This window comes from Anopheles coluzzii, chromosome 3 (assembly GCF_943734685.1).
Source record: "Anopheles coluzzii chromosome 3, AcolN3, whole genome shotgun sequence".
NCBI lineage: Eukaryota > Metazoa > Arthropoda > Insecta > Diptera > Culicidae > Anopheles > Anopheles coluzzii.
In genome coordinates this window covers 2,035,512-2,056,856 of record NC_064671.1, presented here as the reverse complement: position 1 = coordinate 2,056,856, position 21,345 = coordinate 2,035,512, and the positions used below count along the sequence as shown (strand labels likewise).

The 21,345-nt window shown below is 48.6% G+C and overlaps 1 protein-coding gene across 2 annotated transcripts in view; it reads left to right on the top strand.

Annotated features, from left to right (window-relative positions):
* Window positions 1–21,345, top strand: part of LOC120959450 (laminin subunit alpha-1) — a 76,306-nt gene that overhangs the window by 52,829 nt on the left and 2,132 nt on the right. The window contains exons 11-19 of one of the 2 annotated variants that reach the window (XM_040382836.2): window positions 14,443–14,733; window positions 14,799–15,867; window positions 15,942–16,200; window positions 16,266–16,656; window positions 16,716–17,942; window positions 18,009–18,469; window positions 18,545–19,300; window positions 19,363–20,430; window positions 21,177–21,338. In XM_040382836.2, coding sequence (XP_040238770.2) covers window positions 14,443–14,733; window positions 14,799–15,867; window positions 15,942–16,200; window positions 16,266–16,656; window positions 16,716–17,942; window positions 18,009–18,469; window positions 18,545–19,300; window positions 19,363–20,430; window positions 21,177–21,338 — 5,684 coding nt within the window. Of the gene's footprint in view, window positions 1–14,442; window positions 14,734–14,798; window positions 15,868–15,941; window positions 16,201–16,265; window positions 16,657–16,715; window positions 17,943–18,008; window positions 18,470–18,544; window positions 19,301–19,362; window positions 20,431–20,621; window positions 21,085–21,176; window positions 21,339–21,345 lie in introns of those variants that run through there. The other variant, XM_040382837.2, reaches the window with a different exon arrangement.

Sequence of the window (21,345 nt, the reverse complement as noted above, 5' to 3'; positions counted from 1 at the left end):
CCGCACGGTACTTACCCTCTCGGTGCTCGGTTTGCTGACGATCGGGCTGTACGTTGGCTCGAACCGCATTCATCTCGTGTCGGGTGAGTCGGTGATCGATGCCGACGACCCTGCCCACTATGTGCCCATCCGTGAGCGTCGTGAAGCGGCCCAATATCCTAGCAATGGTCCGGAAAGCAAGGAACCATGGACCGAACCTATCAATGTACCAGTGCCGCCGCTGAAACAGCGTCCGGCAAAGCAGCCGCGCAAACCGCGAAAGAGACCCCTGAAGTTACCAAAGAAAACCAACCCTGCCAAGACGTACGGGAATGAAACTACCGACTACATCTACATCGATACTGGTGGTGGTGGTGCCGGCCATCAGAACCACCACCAGCACTATCCGCACAATCTGACGGATAATGGGGAAATTTATCAGCTGGGAGAGAACGTGCTGCAGCACCACCCGAACGGTGCCACCACGATCGAGAGCGTCCTACACGTGAGACGCTACAAATGTTACAAGCATCCGCACATGCACATGCGAGGTGAGTTACCTGTTGTGTTCTGCTGTAGCCGCCCTACCGATCTGAGGCGCGATCCGAAGCGAAATGGGAGCGGAAACGGTGCCCGTTTTATGAGATGCTGTAAATTCTGATGTTTTTCCTATTCCAGTAAACATGTCTATGTTGGAGCAAGCAATTACGTGCTCCAATGCTACGTGTAGATGATTTGCAAGACCACCGAAGAGTGCTAATTAGTAGACGTTAGCTCATTAGTTGCATGCTCTACTTAAAGCCAATTCTAACACCAACATGCTCTGGAGTAAACATTTTCGGGAGGAAATAAATTGCTTTCAGCGACCCAACAAAGCAAGCTCTTTGGCGACTTTCCCAAGAGCGACCTCGGCGCTGTAACGATCGTGAGACGTAACACACGCATTCGGTAAACAATTCCGCGTTCATCCCCTTTGGGCGTGTTGAGATGAGATGCGATGGTGAAGTTTATCGTCTGTTTGGTCTGCTAATTTTGCGGCGCCCTGCACCTACAGCTTCTTGCTCTTGTCTGTGGTGTGGTGCGTTTGGTGTCACAATGTTGTCCCATCACTTTTACCCAGTGCAAGCGCGCCTTACTGTGTGAGGTCTCGCGCGATCGGTGGTTTCCTCTGCAGCTGTGCTACATACTGTGTCGGGTAGGTCATGACTGGTTTATTTTAGACCCTACCCATCATACCATGCGCAAGATGACGAGCATAAAAATGTAAACATAAACTGTCCGGGCGGATGGGAGAGTGTGTAACTTTTTTGTGTAACTTTTTTTTTGCAAACATTTGTCATAACCTAATCGTTTGAAGATTGGAAAAGATCGTCGTCTTCTTCACACGATTCGCTGACAGCACAGCAGATCTTTGTGGCACAATATTGTCGTCGAGATTGGCTATTTAGTTTCAGTTTAAAATCAATAAACACCCACGTAGAACAAACGGTTCGATGTGTGGCCACATCAGTGCGCGAAAGCCGGAGTCTCATGTTTCATCAACGTAAAGAAACACACACACACCGATCATGAGGAGCCAATGGCCCCCCAAACGGTGCCGACCAGAAGCTCTGGAATGAACGGCGGCAGAAACACATCACTGTGCAACACACCGGGATCCGGAACTGATTCACCAAGACGGTGTTATTAAATTAGTCACGTAATCAATGAAAGGTAGTGCCGAGGTAGAGCCCGTTCTGAGCCGTGGTCCGAAAGCGCCGGTATGCGCAGACCAGTGCGGCCATTAGTGTCCGCATGCAAATGGTGTTCGGTACGACGACTCTTCTGCTCGCTCGCCCAGGCCAACGATCCGCCAACGGTGGCATTTGCCGGGGCGTAACTTACAAAAGCTAACGAGTCGCACGGCACAAACTGCAAAATGAACTACACCACGCTCTCATGCCTCTGAGGGCAAGTCTTTTGTAAACGGAGGTACCGAAAGAATCGGAACGGTTAGCGCGCAAGCGAGAATGCTTGCAGGGAAGAATGCCGCGAATACGAAATGTATATCAATGTGTGGCTGAGAGCGCTGCTGCCGCATTCCGGTGGCGGAGGGCGATTGGTTTCGAACCATAAAATGACGTAATTTATAGGGAAAGCTTTTATCCTGGGCAGAATAACAAATGTGCTTGGCGGCTGGCGGGGTCCGTGACATGACGTGTGCGTGATGGATAGCGAATGATTTGTTTTGCCCGCTTGTGGTGTGTGAGCGGGATTTCATTTCGTTTTGAGGCACTGCAAAAACAGAAGTTGAAAGTGTTTAAGCGATCGTGTCTCGGGTCGGGCTAGATCTGGGTGCCTTTGAGAGCTCTGGTTTGTCGCTAGAGCGGTTCTTATCAATAAGTGCCAAGTGCGGAAGCCATCAATAAATGTGGCCCCGGTAGGTGTCAAGAAGTAAATAGATTTTTTGCAATCTCCACTGCTCTAGCTCATTTGTCATGATCGGTGTGTGACTTTGACAGCTTGTTAAGGAGCTAGAGGCAGCGATTGAGATTCATTGCCCATTGCAGCTACCACGTACCGAGTACACCAGATGATCTATTGTAACAGACATCCACAAATGGAAATCAGCACTGTGAAAGCTTTGTAAAACACCAGCAGAGTCTCGTTATCTTCGAGGTTTTTTTTGCAACAAAATTCCTCAACAGTCACACGATTTGCCGAGTCGAAAAGTGGTGCACAAATAACTGGAGCATCGGAGAAGATTATTCGTGACATTTTTGTTCAAACAACGCCGGAACGGGGCACAGAATAAACGTTCCTTTCACTTATCTCTTGTGCTTTCTCTCTCTCCATCTCGACCCTACCCTACAGCCAGTTGCAAATAGCTTGTGGGCTGCAAATGATTGATACTTCGACCAATTGCCCATGACAACTACTGGCAACTGTTGCATCCGGGGGAGGTTCATGTTCATGTGCGTGTTCGCCACTGTCCAGCAGAGACAGGCAACCCGGGCAACAGATAGTAGCCGGGCTCATCCCCGCGAGCGATGTTGCGGAAGATATTTCGATACATTTTTACGCGCACTGTATTCCCACGTGGTCTGCGGGAGAGCGAGGCTTGGCCGTCCGTCCCCGTATGTGTGGGAAGATTGCTGTGGCTCTGTGTGTGATGCACTTTCATCTCCACCTCCCTGCGGGGCACACCGGCAACCACCGATCCATCCTCAATCTTTGTCAGATTTGTTCAACATCAGCTACGGTCTGATCGGATCTGTCAGATAACTCAAAACACTCATCCTCACGGTGGGGGCTGGGGCTGGAGACTGGGTGGCGCGACGTTGTCTGGTACCATGTTCCGTTCCGTCCTGTACCAAACTTCCTAAATGATGTTTTGGGTTTGATGCAGCTGAAAATGGGAGGAGCAAAAAGGCATACGACTCGGAAGAACGCGCACCGAGAGGCGAGTGAGTGGGTTTAGGTTTTCAAATCGCTGCAAATTAACTTTTGACTCGGTGAAGCCATAATTTAGCGATGTTTATGTTCGCGGCATCAGCAGTGGCTGCTGCGTCTGGGGGGAAGATTGGGCGAGAAGATTTGTCGTCGCGACACGCCACGAATCCGATGTTTAGATGTTTGTTGTCCATATTCTTTGCGGTTCTCGGCGCGCTCTAACGCCTTAACGAGCGACACCAGGCGTGTGTACCACAGGCCGGGATGCACTCGAGCGTATTCTCTTCCCCGACTTGGTGGTTCTTCCCACTTGCATGAGGCGAGCTGCGGTTATCTGGTAGTTGATAAATTAATAACCAAACCCAATGCAGTGCAGAGCAACGCACGGGGTGTGCGCGTTAACAGATTGTGCCGCCGGGTTGGGCAATATATTATGCAGATTATCGGGTGTGTGTGTGTGCAGTAGTAGTAGCAGATGCCGGTTCGATCAGGTCAGAGATAACAGGCATACAAATGATCAAAGTTAATGCCTGTTTTCGGAGAGCTTTGGTGAGGATTATCCCACCAGGGGAAAGTCAATGGAAGAAGCAGCTCAATCCGATCCAACCATTTGATATCTTTTTTAAGTGTTGCAGTCGAAGCATCGGAATGGATTGTTGCACACCTAAACGAGGAGGCTGTTTCTCTTTTTATTTGTTGCATGTTGGACTGTGGTTAAGAGAAGCATTCTTATAAATGATGCCCATCAATACTCCCCGATGTGTGCGATACTTAACGAGATTATTAGGTGAAAACGTGTAGAACAAATTTAATGCCCCGCGTAGGGCGACAATGGATGGAATAATGGTATCCTTTATAGCTGTCACCAGCAAGAAAACGATCTGTTACACATTCGCAACCTATTTATGTCTGTGCAGAGCACATTCCTTTCCACCCACCATATGCATCGGGTTCTCTATTTAGCGCCATGTCCTACTTTTCCTGCCAGACACCTTCTTGCATTGTTGGATGCATTTCTCACTTCGCTTCCACCACGAACCTGAATGACACTCAATTAGCGACTTCGACACACCGTTCCAGGCGATACTTGTGGGTGCGCATACGACAGGAGACGTTGAGTGTGCCCGACCCTACAAAGGAAGCCTTCGGGGTACTGGAACCAGAGTGCCGCCGCACCCGCTGCTCTCAAGCACATCTCCAGCACAAAGGGACACCATTCTTCAAAGGGCATATCGCGCTGTGACGCAGACCGTCTTAACGGCACCTTAACGGTGCACGGTGGTCGTTGGAGTTTTGAAGTCGACGAGATCCATCTCGTAGCAATGTTTTCGTGTGGCATCGTTAAATGGGGCTGCCTGTGTGCAGCAGTAATCAAATAAACATGCCAACAGCGAGTCTTAGAGAGCTGGAGAACATGGGGAAGGGGTAAACGGTCGTCCGTGGCGTACGGGGATCACTTGTACATGCTTGTTTTATGTCGCGGAACTGCTGCTCCATGAATGAACCACAATCTTGCTCTCTTGCTCGGGACAATGTGTCACGGCGTATGCGGTGGGATGGGATTTTTTCTTCTTCCACTCCCCTTCGCGGTGCACACTGGAATGCCCTTTTCGTTAGGTCAGCAGTGTGTGAGCGAAGCATGAATGAAGCATGTATGATGCTGCCGCCGCTGCGTTTTCCTGCCTGTGGTCGGTGGGAAACTGGTTTGTTGGCTGGTTTCTTCCGGTTTCTGGGGTTAAAGTATGATCATATCTTCACCAACACGTCTCCTCCTATCGGGCGCTCCTCAGGGTCTTAAGCAGCGAGTGCGAGTGCTACCTTTAAAAGGGCGGGCTATTTGCGCACTGGGTAAATAATTTATGAGAGAGCATATCCCTTTCATCCGTTGAAATGTTGAGTGAAAAAAAGAGACCCCATCCAACGAAAAAAGGCTAAGCCTCAAGGGAGAAGCTGTTGCAAGGGAGGTCAATTTGCTCAAAAAAGGTCAGCTTGTCGTATGTGGGATACGGTAGGGTGGGGTGGTGGTTTAACACTCTCGTCCGCATGTTGATATTGCTGATGAAATGCAAACATTTCATACTGACAAATTGCGGCAAACGACACGCACTTAACAATCCACAAAATGTCATGAAGGTACGCCCTTGCGAAAGGAGAGAAACAGAAAAAAGATTCTCCATTAAGAGCGAAAGTATCATCCACATTCGCTTTCTTTTACGCTCATTAATCCGACGGGAGTCGATTGCACAGCTCCAAAATGCAGCTGGCACAGGGCTCATGAAAACGACAAGAAGAGGGACACAACCGCATTGCGAGAAGGAAAATAAAATGGGTTTAAAAATAATTGACTTCAGATGCGTGCGTAGGAAGTGAACTGGACGGGCATCCGCTCTACCACCGAATAACGTAGACACACTCTACTCGCGAGACATCGGGTGCAAGAGATGAAAACTTCTAATAACTTCGAAGAAGAACTTCGACTTGCCATCCAGAATATCGGTAGGGAGTGAGCCAAGTCACCGGTGCGAGATATAAGTTTAATTGAAAATACATCTCATACTCTACAAAAAAAGAAGTCCACGACCACTTTGGCAGTTGCACTCTTCGATGCATTTTGGCTCTCCGCTCCGGCGTGGCGAATATCTGCAACTGTCGTGCCAGTGTCGTGCAAAAGTACGAGCTCAACGAGTCTCAGGGAGTAGGGGATTGAGAGTGTGTGAAACCCTTTGAGAGACACGCAAAGAAGTTGGCGGAGGAAGCCGAACGGGAAACGAGTGCAATTATGGTGTCTGTACGCGGATTAATACGGATCGTTATGATGTCGCCGAGAGTTGTCTCCGTGCGTGCGGTTCTATGACGACTATTAAATGGGTTGAAGTGGGGGGTTTAAATATAGGAACGCGATTACAGACGTTGAGTTGTACAGAGTGTTGTGCCACTTCGAGTGCCACTTCTCGAGCCGAACGGTTCGACTAGACGTTTAAGAGACGCTTAACTCTATCGAGAGCATGATTAATAGTAGGAAACTTGGAATTCACGCAATGAGAGCCACTGAACTCGTTCAAGGTTAGCGAATTATTTGAAACCTCTGCCCGACTTCTTCGAACCCGTAAAGCCTGTAATCCTGCGTAGCTCGAAAGTTGCCTAGGATTTAGACAAATGTATCAAATACCTATCATGAACCGTTCTCCTTTTGCTTGGATAACGAAATCAACGCAGCCGCGATAAGATCGCGCATACATCGAAGGTCAGAGCAGCGCGGTTCGTGGTGCGTTCATGGCTCCCATGAGATGACCTCATAATAGAGCTCCAGACGTGCGTTAGAGGAAAACAGGCGGGCACGGCAGGAGAACCGTCCCAAAACACGCAAGATTCTATACACGCCGCTCGATACAGCCCCCCTCCCCCTCTAATTCCGAATGTGGTGGAAATGTTTCCGTGAATTCCGGCAACCGGTTCGGCGCGTACACTCGCCGAATTTGGTAACCGCAGAACGCCTTCAAGGCGCTTGCGTTTGCTTCACTCCCATCTCCCATGGTATCGAGCTTTTTCTTCCTCGGCTTCTTTGCATGGGTCGGACGATCCGCGCAAAATTTCAACCATCTGATTTGCCATTTTAAATGTGTCTCTAGCTTTTTTTTGCAGTTGTTCTACGCACACGCGTGCAAAAACCCCCTGGAGAAGACTGAGCTGAGCAGAAGAAGGGAGTGAAACCACAGAGACACACTGCGAGCCACATTCGTCTTCCTAGGAGGCAATTCGGAACAGCACATTGTGGGTGAATCGAAGAATCTGTTAGTCTCTCTGGGGTCAGTGTTATGCTGCGGAGTTAAAATAGAGCCTCATCTGCATATCGGCTGGTTGAATATTTAAAAACAAGACTGTTTCGTAATTTAATTATTCTTGTTTGCTGAGAAGGAAACGACAGTTATTTATCAACTCACAGCTAATGCATCATGAAATCCAACCGAACCACGGATCAATCGACCAAAGCAAAGCCCCCCATAATCATAAAAGCAGCAGACCGTTTGCCGAAACCGACCAAGCAAGCCGAGTGGTGTTGTCCCATCGATGACGGTAATCTTTCTCCGGGGACATAAAGTTGAAGTGTCACTTAAAGATTCGCAACTTAGAGGCTGGAAATTGGTATCTATTATGAAATTTTATTGCTCTCTCCCTCGGCGTCGTTACTGTTGAATAACGAAATGACAATGGTACTCGTGCATAATGGCAGATTTATTTTACTGAATAGCATTAAAAAACCACAACTCCTCGACCATACCGATCTCAGCCCCAACGTTTTACTCCGTGACTCACGAGCGCTTTATTGGCCGATCTGTTCCAGCCGTCATCGATGAATGGACGCTGGAGCGTCCATTGAGAGATTGGTTCGTTCAGGAAGTTCAGTTGCAGCAGACACGTAACATCCGCCATTTTTGCTAACGCTGGCGCTGTTTCAAAACATGCACCGTTAAACGTTTGTGTCAAGGTTTTGTTTCACATTGTTGCTGTGTCTATGGGACGTGTTATCACACACACGCGCAAAAAAGGGGCCAGCAGTGGCGGGTGGCGTTCTGTGGCGCGACTATCGTACCTCGAGACGGGGCGTCGTATCAATGTTATGTAAACACGGTTGTGCCCCGTTATCAGCTATCGGGTAATGAATGGAAAATTAAATATAACATTTGATGTCATCAGCGCACGGCACGGGAAACATAAATTAGCTCATTTGCTCACGTCCCGACCGTGGCAAAAGTTCAACGAGAATCGCAAATGCTTGGGTTGCTCGCTTGCTTTGGACTTAAATGGGCAACGGCAAAACAAAAAGAAACACATTAAACTGCATTTGCTTTCATTCTGGCAGTATGTAGCAGAGTTCAACAATGATTGCCCTTATGATCAATTTGAGCCTAAAGGCAGTGCTGTTATCGATCGATTAACCTACTGCGATGCGATTCGTCTCGATGCTCGATGGCAACATTGTAAACTTCCCCGTTCGTTTTGAGCTCCAATATCTGGCTCTGCTAACAAAGCGGAAAAGGAAACGTTTCGTTTTGACACTTACACCATATGCCAAGGAACGTTCCAACGTTCTCCCGATCGATCGATTCGCACGTTTGCTTCCTTGTTTCGTCGATCCATGCTTCCCACAGGCACGCTTTCTAACCATCTGATCAAACTGACGAAATATGGACGAACGGACAAGTACCTCTATTGCCAGCGCTCGATCAACGGACCCGAAGTACCGCTGCATGACATGTGCCGTGCAATTGGACCTCCCCATTTCACCATTCCCTCGTGTATCGATCTACCTGGGCAATATGGTCAGCCACGGAAGGGTCGGTCGTTGGGTCGAAAGATGATCACCGTTGGCCCACCGCAGCACCGCAGCGCGCACGATTTGCTTGCGGATTAATCGCGACCGCGCGATTTGCATCCCGCGAATTGGCGTGCCTGCGCCCTGTGTGGACGAAATTCTGCGAAGTGCCGGGTGCCTTCCACAACGGCCAATGCCTGCCGGCCAGGGTTCGCCTGGGTGTAATTGCTCAATTTTCACTGGAACACGAGAGCCGACTCGTCCGGCACACTTCCTCCCGGCGAAGGCGGCATCGCGTAATGCCTAGGCTCGCGGGGTAAAGCAACCGACACCGACCGATTTCTAACAAATCGGAACCTTGCAACGAAAGTACCAAGAACATACGCTAGGACACGGTAGGAGGGAATTGAACTCCAGAATAGAATTCTTACACATCCACTGCCAACGGCATTTAGCTTACATTTCTGGTCAACATTTCCGTTCAGTGTCCCAGTTGTCTCCTCCAACGGTGACTCCACACGCTTGGGGACCATGCTCCCCGGTTGGAGTTTACCAAAACAAGTAACTCGATACGGTGGTGCGGGCTCGTCGACACCGTCCACTGTTTCTAATGTCCCCCGAACCAAACTTGCACGGTGTCAACAGCTATGCTGCCTTCATCAGTGCGCCGGGGCGGTACTGGCGGATGGCGTACAACACGTTGTACAACAAATGAGAAAGTCACGCTTTGCGGAACAACACTCGTAAATGTGGCTCGGGTCCAATGTTTCCGCCGTGAATAGACCCACCGCGATGGGCCATGGCGTTCCCTTCCTCCCCTAGGGGCATTGCGGGATCGCGGCAGGATCCGGATGCTAGTTGTCGATAAATCATGTTGTCGCTTGGCTATGCCCGATGTCCGACGGATCGGAACCGTCGACCAATTTGAACATCGAACGCAATTAAACCGTTTTACCGTTCCATTTTGCTGTCGTGGTAGTAGAATGTGTATTCGAAACCTGTCTCTTTTATTGTTACAGCGCCAAACGGTGACTAATTAAGACCCCGAAAAAAAAACGCTTACTGCATGTTTTTTCCTTCAGTGGAATTGGGAACCCATCGGGTGGCAAATAGACGACACACGATTCTTTATTGATTCCGTTCGGTGATTTCTTTTTTGACTACTTGGTATTATGGAACCAAGGTTTGAATTTCCGAATGCCGAATGCGATAAAACTGTCACAAACATTCGGGTCCGAGTGCATGTGTCTAATGAAATTAATACCATTGGCAGACGATCCTTTCCCCAGAGTAGCGATCGGTTTGTGCAAACGTTTCCAACTGCTATCTATCTTATTGGAGCGCTGTAAATTAAACTCCAACTGGCGGGATGTCTGCTCCACTGCTCACTTTCGATCTTTCGAAGACAAAACAAACTCATCGGCTCCACATTGAAAACGTATCGCGTAACAAAACCGTTCGCGTCGATGTTTGTTTTATGACACAAACCGGTGCCATTTTGCTGATCGTTACTGAAAATTATGAAAAACGATTTCACAATATTTACAGCAACTCGACGAAACGATACAGTGATAGAGCAGTTACTGGGAAGAATGTGACATGATAGCTGACAATGTCTTCACACTGACATTAAACATACCACTGTGGATTCTTGCTCCCAAGAGCATCTTTAAGTGGGACATGAAAAAGTAAAATAACGAACTAAACTCTGTGTGATCAAACTAACAGCCTAAAAGATCCACCACAGAGTGGTAGATAATTAAAGCTGTAACATTCCTTCAACTTGCTGTGATGGGTCAGAATGCAAACAAGTTGTCGTAGACAAATCGGACGCTACAACTAACATGCTTCCCCTAACACGCCATAAACATTCGACGAGGGAGCGAGGGGAGCATTTGGAGAAAGCGAGAGAGAGAGAAAGAGATCACTCACGCTCATGTGCATATTCTAAAAAGCTTTTTGAAGTTCGGACGCTTGGTAAACGTGCCGAAAAGACGAGCCCGATTGCCTGATTGCCCTCCGGTCGGGCCACGAAACAGATGTTCCTGTTTTGCCGACATCAATCAAACCAGCTACCGCCGTCTGCTGCACTGTCGCTGTTTGGTGGCCTCCCCGATTCTACAGCAAAGATGGGAAGAGACGGTGAACCTCCGGTCTAGAGAAAACCACGGATGAAATGAAAACAAACGTGACATACACACACGCATACACTCTGTTCTCATGTCTAGCGGGAACCTGGCGTTAGAGTTTACCAGAAGCTGGGAGTTTGTGTTTTTTCGGGACATTAAACACACCCTAGCCGCGGCGGTGGTTGTGGCGAGCTGGTGCATAAGGTGGTCTTGACGGCTCGACTCTCGGATGGTGCAGTTTATGCTGTGCCGACGATATTTATAGGAACAGCGTGCTCTTCGTGCTCGCACGAGGATCGATGATCTGCACCCCGTCACTAGATGGAATAATAATAATAAAACGTAAGCCGAATCTCGCGCCCGCGAGACTGACCGGCCGTCTGGGTTGGGTTGGCAGCTTCGGCCGTCCGGTGGCAAATGTAACAATCACAGCACACTCTCGCTCGCTTGGTCCAACAGACAGTGAGCAGACACATCCATGACACATTCGTATGACTGATTAATAGGCATAGCCGGCTACCGGTTCTGAGGATGCCGTAAATTCTTCCCTTCTTCGGGCTCTCCGGCTCCCTGAGCTCCCTGAGCTGCCAACTGCATTCTGGGGCCGCACGAGTTCTCAAGGGACATCATGAGAAGGGAAAAGTCGATAAATTATGGCGATCGTTATCGCGGGTGGTGTGTGCATTCGGTCCAAATGGACTGTAAATTGGGTTTATCGCACTACTGGGGGGAAGAGCAACTTCCATGGTCCACGTGCCGTTTTGTTTCACGATCTTGTTCTTGTCATCCGAGAGTTGCTTTTTTGTCCACATTTTCTGCGAGATCAAACGGTCAGGCCGATAAATTATTGTCACCCTGCGTACCATGGGCTGAGAAGTCAATCTGGGCTGAGCCGCACTAGGAGCCGTTTCGGGATGACTTCCAGGCTTCCTCCTGCGTTGCGTGCGTGAAACATGCAGATAATCCGAGCGTAATGACGTGCCATAAATTGATGGCTCGTGTTGTAAATTGTCACCACGCTGTGTGCTGTGTGTTTGTGCGATGAGTGTTGCTAATGCATACAAATAATCAAACAAGATGGTTATCGCTAAAACATGGCGAGAGAAAAATGGCCTTGTTGTTGTTCATAGATCTCGGTTAATAGTTTCAATAATACGTGTTAATTGGATGGAAAGACTAGGATCTAGTAGAATAGTTCTGTAACTGTTGCTTCGTTTTTAAATATTTTGTTGTATAATTTTGAAGTTCAACAGCTATAAAGCTACAAAAGAAAAGATGATCATATTTCAATGCCTACGCATCATATTACAACAACTATTTTCATTGTTTAGAACTAGCCATACGATCCATCTTGTCGTTCCAATCCTATCGCCAAGATGATCTCAAACTCTATTTTTAAGTCTCGAAATATTTCTTTTTCGTAGGAAAACTGCAGTAATCACTTAATAATGGCACGATTTACCCCACCACAGTCTCACGCACTGTCAAATGACTCCACTTCCATCTATTCCGGGAATGCAAACAACCGTAAATCTTCGCGAATTGGCGCCCCATAAAAGTTACACCTTCGTTAGATTGAGCTCCCTTCTTTTCCCTGGAAAAGTTTGTTTAGACCTTGTTGTAGGCCCACTTGCGAGTGTGCGTGTGTCTTGTCTGTTTTTCCTTTCCGAACGATGATGTAACTTAATTCGGAATAGCAAAACAATTCCAATCACTTCTTGCTGAGGGTGTAGCACCAAAAACCAGCTATAAACTAATCTGCCTCTACCTGGGTGGGAAACAGAGCGTTAAATCCGTGTGTGTTAAGATGCATGGTTTAGCTTATCTAATCCTTTTCGCGAAGGTGTTAATGGCGATGTTGAACTGCGATAGCTTTGATATCGTGCTACAGATCTAAGCATACACGGCCTTCACACACGATCGATCCGCATCTCCCGGTGCGATGTGCGAATCGTTTAATTATATTCCACTCTGCACCGTACCCCGAACCGGTGTCCGATGTTTCTGCCCCCCGAAGATCGTCCGTGTGCAGTGTTTGGGGGACCTCCTGTGAACTCGATACAACATTTTCACAGCATGAATATTTACTTTACCGCCAGTCTCCACCGCACTCCGACGATCGGGGCAAAGTGGGTGCAATGTAATAGAAATTTCGCCACATTACTCATAATGTGTTTATGCATAAGTAAGTTTCCATGTTACCCTTCCGGGGCCGGCATGTGGCACGCTACAAGAATGCTTTTCCCGTTCATTAGGAAAGATCGCACCGACGCTGCCCTCCCTCGTCAGCTATGCTAATGGGAGCCGCCGCCACCGGGTGCGGAGTTATATCCGATGCCAACGTTGCGCTGGGGTCGTGATTTTACTCAGCAGTGGTTGAGATAAATTAGAAACAGTGTTAACTGATTGGCAGAGCAGATTTCGTACTGCGGTGCGAAGAACAACTTCACCGGTTTTTACTGCAGAACTATCATAACTTTTGTACATTCACCGTGTATTGTAAAGCGAACATATATTTTTGGAGTAAAACATGTTCTTTACGGTACTACCAATTACTCTCTATAAATAATGGAAAATCAAATATTTGAGTTACAGCAACATGTCAGTGCATAAATCAACCAGATTTATGGCATAATTTGACACTGTCCAAAGAGTTCCTGTTCCTTTACTGTCGCTCGACTCGCTTCCCATTTCACCGTTGCATTCCATAACATTTCGTAAAAGTGGGTAACATTCTTGCCTGGAGTAAAATTTTGATAGCGACAACAGAACGGCCTGAAAAACGATACCGATCGCCTTCTCGCCAACATTGCCACCACGCTCCTGCAACGAACTGTCAAGATTTATGAGAAAATTGCAGTCTTCGCCCAGCACGTGTGTTATCGTGTGATCGCTTGGATCGTATCGATCGAGGTCCGCCGAAAAGAAAGGGAACATCCCGTTGACACAACGTCACAAGAGCTACAAAAAAAACGAGGTGGAACCCAGAATGGGTCCAGTTTGGAAATCACTTCGATCACTTTCTTCACATGGAAGAGATCGTTTAGACGCAATAGCTTGGATGAGGAGTGGGAGATCAAGAGAGGGGCGCACCCAATTAAGCAACACTTATTAAGCGACCAACGTTCTCCCGTGAAGGGACACACCGGGACTGAGATTCCTTACCACTGTTTCGAGGAAACTGTGCTTTTATTTTCGCAAAACAACCATTCCATCTCTTTGCACAATCGATCGATCTTCATCAAGCGGGCGCGAGTGCGTGCGATCCCATGCCGCGAGCGAGTACAGTGAAGGATCGTGAGTCATCCACGATTCCCCGAAATCAGGGAAAAAGCGAAAGGTTGGGAAACATACACGAACCGCTCTAAACTCTCTATGTTTATCATACTATTACGGCCCTAAACTAAACACTTCTTGATGAGTTTGATTCCCGTATGTAGTCTGTCTTCACTGCTTTCAAAACGATACGACCGCCGATTCAACCACTTGATCTGGTTTCGATTTTTCATCCGCAGCTTAACATCCACTTGTTGTGTAGAATCTTACTTAATCGACTTTTCGTTCTCATTTTCCCTCGTTTCTCTACAGGTTGCAATTGCCATCCGAAGGGATCCCTTGGCCAAGGCTGCAATCAAAAGACGGGCCAGTGCCACTGCAAACCAAACATCGAGGGCCGTCAGTGTAATCTCTGCCGGAAGGGCTACTGGGATCTGAATTCCGGTAACGGATGCATACCGTGTTCTTGCGACACGAACGGCAGTGAGCTGGAAGGTTGTGATCTGCACACGGGACAGTGCTTCTGCAAGACGGGCGTCACGGGCACCAGTTGCGATCGGTGTGATGTTGGGTTTTACGGCTTCAGTGCACAAGGATGCAAGCGTAAGGACTCATACTCAAAGAGAGTTTGGGGATTTGTTCCAGTACAACATTTACTCTACTTGCAGGTTGTGACGTATGTTCCAGTGCGGCGTATGTCTGTGATCCTGATACCGGGCGCTGTATCTGTCCGGCCAACAGCCACGGGCCAGAGTGTCGCTCGTGCATTGCCAACACTTGGGGCAATGAGTTCCAGAAGGGCTGCAAGCACTGTGCCTGTGACATAGTCGGCTCGATCGGACAGTCTTGCGACAGAGAAACGGGACAGTGTAGCTGCAAGGAAGGATACACTGGTCGGCAGTGTAATGAGTGCGCTCTGGGCTACTACGGCTATCCAACGTGCCATCGGTGTGCGTGTGACGAGCGGGGTACACTGCCGAGCCATAATGGGACCGTTTTCCCCTGCGATCGTAACGGCCAGTGCCAGTGCAAGGAAATGGTGTACGGAAAGCGGTGCGATATCTGTCGGCAGGGTACGTTCGGGTTGGCCGCATTCCACCCGGAAGGATGTACTCGATGTTTCTGCTTCGGCAGAGCTAGTGAATGTACGCAAAGCGATCATTCGTGGGGCCAGGTGAGGTTGGCAGGATCACGTAACCTGAGTGTGGAGTACCTGGAGCGACAAGATGGTCACACTGAGGTGGATTACGTCGTGATACTGCAGCTGGAGGGCACGCAGATGCACCGGGAAGATGTGAACATTACCAGCATGAACAATCTCGAGCTGATACCGAGCTCCTCGGGCAATGTGTCGATCGGAGCGTACGCCACGTTCCGATATCCGCTGTACTTCCAGCTCCCACCTCAGTTTCTGGGCGATCGTACCGCCAGCTATGGTGGACTGCTTAATTTCACTCTGATCACAGACGGGGCGACCATCAACATTCCCGAACCATCGTTACGTCAGTTTCCACTGGTACAGCTACACACGCACGAAAATCTGGTGCTAGATTTCTACGAGCAAACGATCCGCTACGGACAGCCGGTAGAGTCACACTCGGTGCGCTTGCTGGGAAGCCTTTGGCGTAATCACTACGATGGTGCTTGGGCCAATCGAACCATTCTGATGACGGCATTGCAAAACGTCCGGCATATCTTTGTGCGAGGCACAACCACGATGGACTTTCAGCAAGTTGTGTGAGTGTGTGATTTGTGTTTTAACGACTGTAATTGACTAAAGGACTAACCGTGGATATTTCATACCATTACAGACTTACAAATGTGACACTTGATACGGGAATCTTTGTGGCAGGAGCTGAGAACAACCATGCTTATGGAGTGGAGCGTTGCAGTTGTACTCCAAAATACAGTGGATTGTCGTGTCAGAATCCGGGCCCGGGCTACTATCGTCATCGATTGCCGATCGTTGACTTGGAGTGGGCAACCATAGATGATATGATCGGCAAGGTGGTGCCTTGTGGATGCAATGGACGTAGTGAGGAGTGTGATCCAGAAACAGGAGTTTGCTTGGTAAGTTGCGAAATCGGTCTTCTTAGAGCAGTTTGTTAAACATTCTTATCCCCTCTATGCTTTAGAACTGTCGCAACAACACAGGAGGCGAGCACTGTGAACGATGCGCGGAAGGATTCTACGGTGATCCTAACCTTGGCCAATGTTCGCCGTGTCCGTGTCCCGAGACGCGGAAAAACTTTGCCCGTGGTTGTACGGTGCGAGGTAGCGATGTGCATTGCATCTGTAAAACGGGCTATACCGGCGCACTGTGTGATAGTTGCATGCGGGGATACTTTGGCCATCCCCATCTGGACAATGGACACTGCGAGGCGTGTGAATGTAATCGGGAGGGCAGTATGTCCGATGAGTGTGATCATTTCACGGGCGAGTGTCACTGTCGTCCGGGGATAACCGGTAGAAAGTGTGATCGTTGCGAACAGCCCAAGCATATCGTGCAGGACTACCGGTGCAAGAGTAAGCATTTCGAAACGTTTATAAATCTCTATGATATTTCACGATTAAATTTGTTTCAGTTTGCGATAACTGCACCATTACACTGATCGATGACTTTGAAATACTGGCTAGCCGATTGGCAGAGGAAACGACTCACATCGATCGCAACGGCATACCGGCCCCTTGGGTGAAGCTCACGAAATATGAAGCAAAAACGCGCAAACTATCCAACCGAGTAGCTCGACTGCTAGAAGCGGAAGATATGGCGAAAAAGTTTATGGCCGATTTTGCGGAGCCGCTTACGCGCAATGCAACACGACTTACGAAGCGGCTGCAGAAGATGGACAACCGTCTGACAGCGCGCGAAGAGGAAATCGACAAGTGTAATGAGCGTGCTAATGATTTGTTTGAAGAAATCAATGCGATAGATGGTGATCTGCGGAACACAATCCAGATACTTAAGAACTACGGAGTTGGTGATCATCATATAAAACTGCCACTTGCAGTCAAGGAAGCGAAAGATCTTCTGGCAGACATACGCGATCGCGCCGAGGCGGTAGAATTCGATGATACAGTGCTGGAGTGTGCCAACAAGCAGTTCGATCATTGGTCCAATGTTTCGAAGAAAGTCGAACGGCAAGCAAGACGATTGGATGATTTGAAGTTCGAGATCGAACAGATACACCACAAAGCAGATCATCTGCAGAACTACACCGTGCAGGTGTTTCGACACGTGCAGGAGACGGAGGTCTATCAGACCACCAATCAGAAGCACTTTGACAAAGCTCGTGCTGCGTATGAGAAAGCGCTGGAAGATGAAGCAGAAGTTATGAAACTGCTCGACACCAACATAATGTCCGATACGGATGTTACGTTGGAACAGCTCGGAGATAACTACGATCAACTGGAAAAGGATAACCGTACGTTACAATTCTTGTTGGATGGGTTGAGTGATGCAACGGAAGACTTGATCCGGGAGAAGAGTATTTTGCTCGAAACACAGATCCCGCAAGCGCTTCGACACGCGGAGCAGCTGAAGGCGAAAGCGGACCATATTAAGAACAAGTTCCAAACGACCGAAGACGCATCGGCCAAAGCTATGAAGGCGAGTCAAGCGTACGAGAACATTATATCCGCAATTGTGTCCGCTCAGTCCAGTGCCGACAATGCGACCAGCATGGTTGAGAAGGCCGATCAGCTGATACATCCACTGCACGACGTTACAATCAGTGATCAGAGCCGAAAGGCACTGGGAGTGTCTACGAATCTGACTAGCCGTGCGAATAAAGAACTCAACAAGGCTGTTGGTAAGTAGAAACTACTGTTTTTGCATTATATTTAGAGCAATCAATATGCATCTTCTACGATTGTAGCACTGAACGAAACGATGATCCAGAAGGAGAAGAGTGTCCAAAGCCTTAAGGATCAGATATGGCAGACGGCGATCAAGAACAACAATCTCATGGACGAGCTGGGCAAGGTGGAGCGAGGTGAAACGATGAAAACAGTGCAATCCGATCTGGACCGTTCGAGCATCGTGTCTGAGCAGATGAAGTTCGTCCGCCAAGATGCGATCAATCTCAACAGTGACGTTTACAAGCTGAAACTGAAGCTGAAATCGCTCGAACCGGAGTGGGACACCAAGTTCGGAATGGCCGAAGAGAACGTATCGCAAACGTTTGGCAACATTCGCAAGGCAAAGGACAAGCTGAACGGCATCGAAGCACTTGGCAAGATACAGGATGAACGGTTCCAGGCGTGGAATCAATCGTTTTCGGGAAAGTTGCAGCAGTTGCGCGATCAGATAGCACTTGCAAAGCATGCTGCGGAGGGCGTAAGTGACACAAACCATGTGCTTTAATACATGATAGTGATTCTAAAAATATGTCCACTTCTCTTTTCATAACAGATCCGAGTGTCGATGGAATCAGCGGACCAATGTATACGTTCGTACGCACCAGCCACCTTTGGACCTTCCACAACCAATCGGATCGTAATGTCGATCGCACTGACGAATCCAAAGGTTCAGAACTCACCACTGGCATACATTGAAGGGGATGATCGTCGTTTCATAGCGCTCGAGCTGAGACAGCGCAAGATTCGTATGCTTTGGAGCTTGGACGGTGAATCAGTCACAACCATGACCCATCCTCAGGAGATCGAGGTGCGTGATCTGAAGAATGATGCCGCCTGGTACTTCATTGATGCAACGCGTACCTTCAACGTGGGAACGCTCAACGTGCGGCACATGCTGCCGGCCGGTGTCCTGAGCAATGCACGTCCTGTGACCGGTGCAAGCAGTCCAGCGTATTCCACGATCAACATTGGACCGAGCAGACGTATCTGGGTTGGTGGTATACCGGATGATCTACGTGTGCCGGAGCTGGAGCCGAGTCAAGGATTGGGTGTGGCCGTCAGCCAGCTTTACGTCGATCAACGGCAGCTTGGACTGTGGCACTTTACCAGCTCCAGTGGCAAGTGTGCGGGAGCTATGCTAGGGCCGCAGGAGGTTGCCAGCTCTACAAACGAGCGAAACTTTAACGGCAATGGATATGCGGTGTTGCAGCACACGGGTCGTCTCAATAAGGTGGAATTCAGTTTGAGTCTTAGCTTCAAAACGCTCGATGAGGATGCACTCATCTTCTTGGCATTGGATGAGAAGAATGTAAGTAGCCGTGTAGATACTCCCATTGGATTCTTTTTAACGCATTTTAACTCTTCTTTTAGAATCGATCAGTATCGCTTACACTCTATCAAGGTCGTTTGGTGTTCCGTGTGGATTACGGTGATGACGCACGACTTGAGATCAACACCACCAAACGATACAACACAGGCCGGTGGGTCGTTGTCGAAGCATCCCGCCAATATCGTAAATCTCGAACGGACGAAGGTGTGCTGAAGGTGGACGGGCTGGACAATATTCTCGGTTCACCCACGAAACCGATCGGTGCCTCGATGCTACCAGTCCTCAGCGACAAGTACTATCTGGGAGGAGTTCCTCCTGGATTCAAAACGGGCACCACCAAAGCACCCGGAGCAGATCACGCATTCCTGGGCTGTGTGAAGGGACTGCAGATCAGTGGCACTTCTTACGATCCTCTCGACAGTACGACACACTTTGGCATTGAGACATCCTGCGATAGTACGATCGTGAAAGCAGGCTTTTTCGGCGACGGTTACGTCGAGTTCCCGTCGTTCCCGCTGAAGAAGCGAGCCAACTTTGGATTCGTGTTCCGTACCATGGAGCCAGATGCGCTGCTGCTTCTGTCTGCGTATCCGAGCAGAATTCACGATGATTACGACGCGAAGGATACGTTTGGAAACTATTCCGTGTTCTTGTCTGAGGGTCGTCTTCATCTGTGGATGGATGCTGGCACTGGACGGGTAGAGTTGACTTCCAACGGCACACTGAACGATGGCGAGTATCATGTGCTTGCGGTCGTCAAACAGGGCCGTCACGTGGAGTTGCGAATCGACGACAAGCTTCAGATGTCTCGAACACTGCAATCCTCGCTGGTTAACATGCCGGGCGAAAGCGGAGGTCTGTACATCGGTGGTGTACCGTACGATCCGGCGTTCGCATCGCTGGCGAAGGTGTTCGACGGTTTGAAGGGTGTCGTGGCGAACGTGGTGTTCAACAATCAAACGCTTTCGTTCGGGCAAGCGCTTAACTTTACCGACGTTCAGATGGGCCGTACCGGACCGCCCATGGGTAGTCAGGGACTGTACACGGCACTCATGAAAACGGAACCAATCGGAAGGAGTTTCAAGGCAGCGCCGGAAGGTTGCCATCGTGTAAGTAGCTGGCGGATAGGTAGCATATACACTTAAACACTCCTATTTTAAGCTTTCTTTTGGTCACTTTTAACATGCTCTTGGAGCGGAGTGCCTCTGGGTCTCTGTAGCAAGTGCTTTAGATTAAGACATTGATCGTTGTATTACAAAGCAAATACTTTATCTCACATTTAACCTTTCTGTACTTACAGAGTGTTGAAAATGCTACTAACTCAAAGGAAGAAGCAGACGATTGTTAAACACTAAACACACGCTGGAAATGGGTTTCATAGTGTAGCGTAGTTCGTTGATAGCAGTGGTAGTACTGTGACTGCTATTTTAGGTTTAAGCAATTTTATTAATTGGTGAACGGTTGGCTTATGTTAGTGTATCTTAGATTTTTGTTTGCATGATCAAAGTGGATTTCAGGACAATAAGGAAACACAATGGGGTGTAGAGCTTCGAAGGGATAGAGTAGGGGTAATTTTAGTCTAGTTTGGTGTAGAATTAATACTGATGAATACTATAAACACGACTACGAAGCACAGAACTCTAATCAACCATCATCGCCATCGATTTACTAACCGGGCTATATTAATCCCCATGCCGACATTACACATTTTGCACTGCTTAAGACACGCTTTTCCGTGAGTCTCGTACCCCTGTTCGGAAGGTAATTTCGAAGCTGGTGCTATCACAAATCCGTTTGCTAGTCGGTGCAGAGTTGTTTCACGCAGATGATAAGTTACCATTTGGTTTGATTGCAGGTCGGAAGCTACTCGTACGAACCGAATGCGTTCAAGTACGGTGACAAACCGCAAAGCTATTCCGTGGTGACGGTCCAGTCGAGAAACATGTGGCAGCGTAATTTTGACATCGAGTTCGACTTCCGGACGTTCTATCCGAATGGCATTTTGTTCGTGGCGTTGGTAAGTA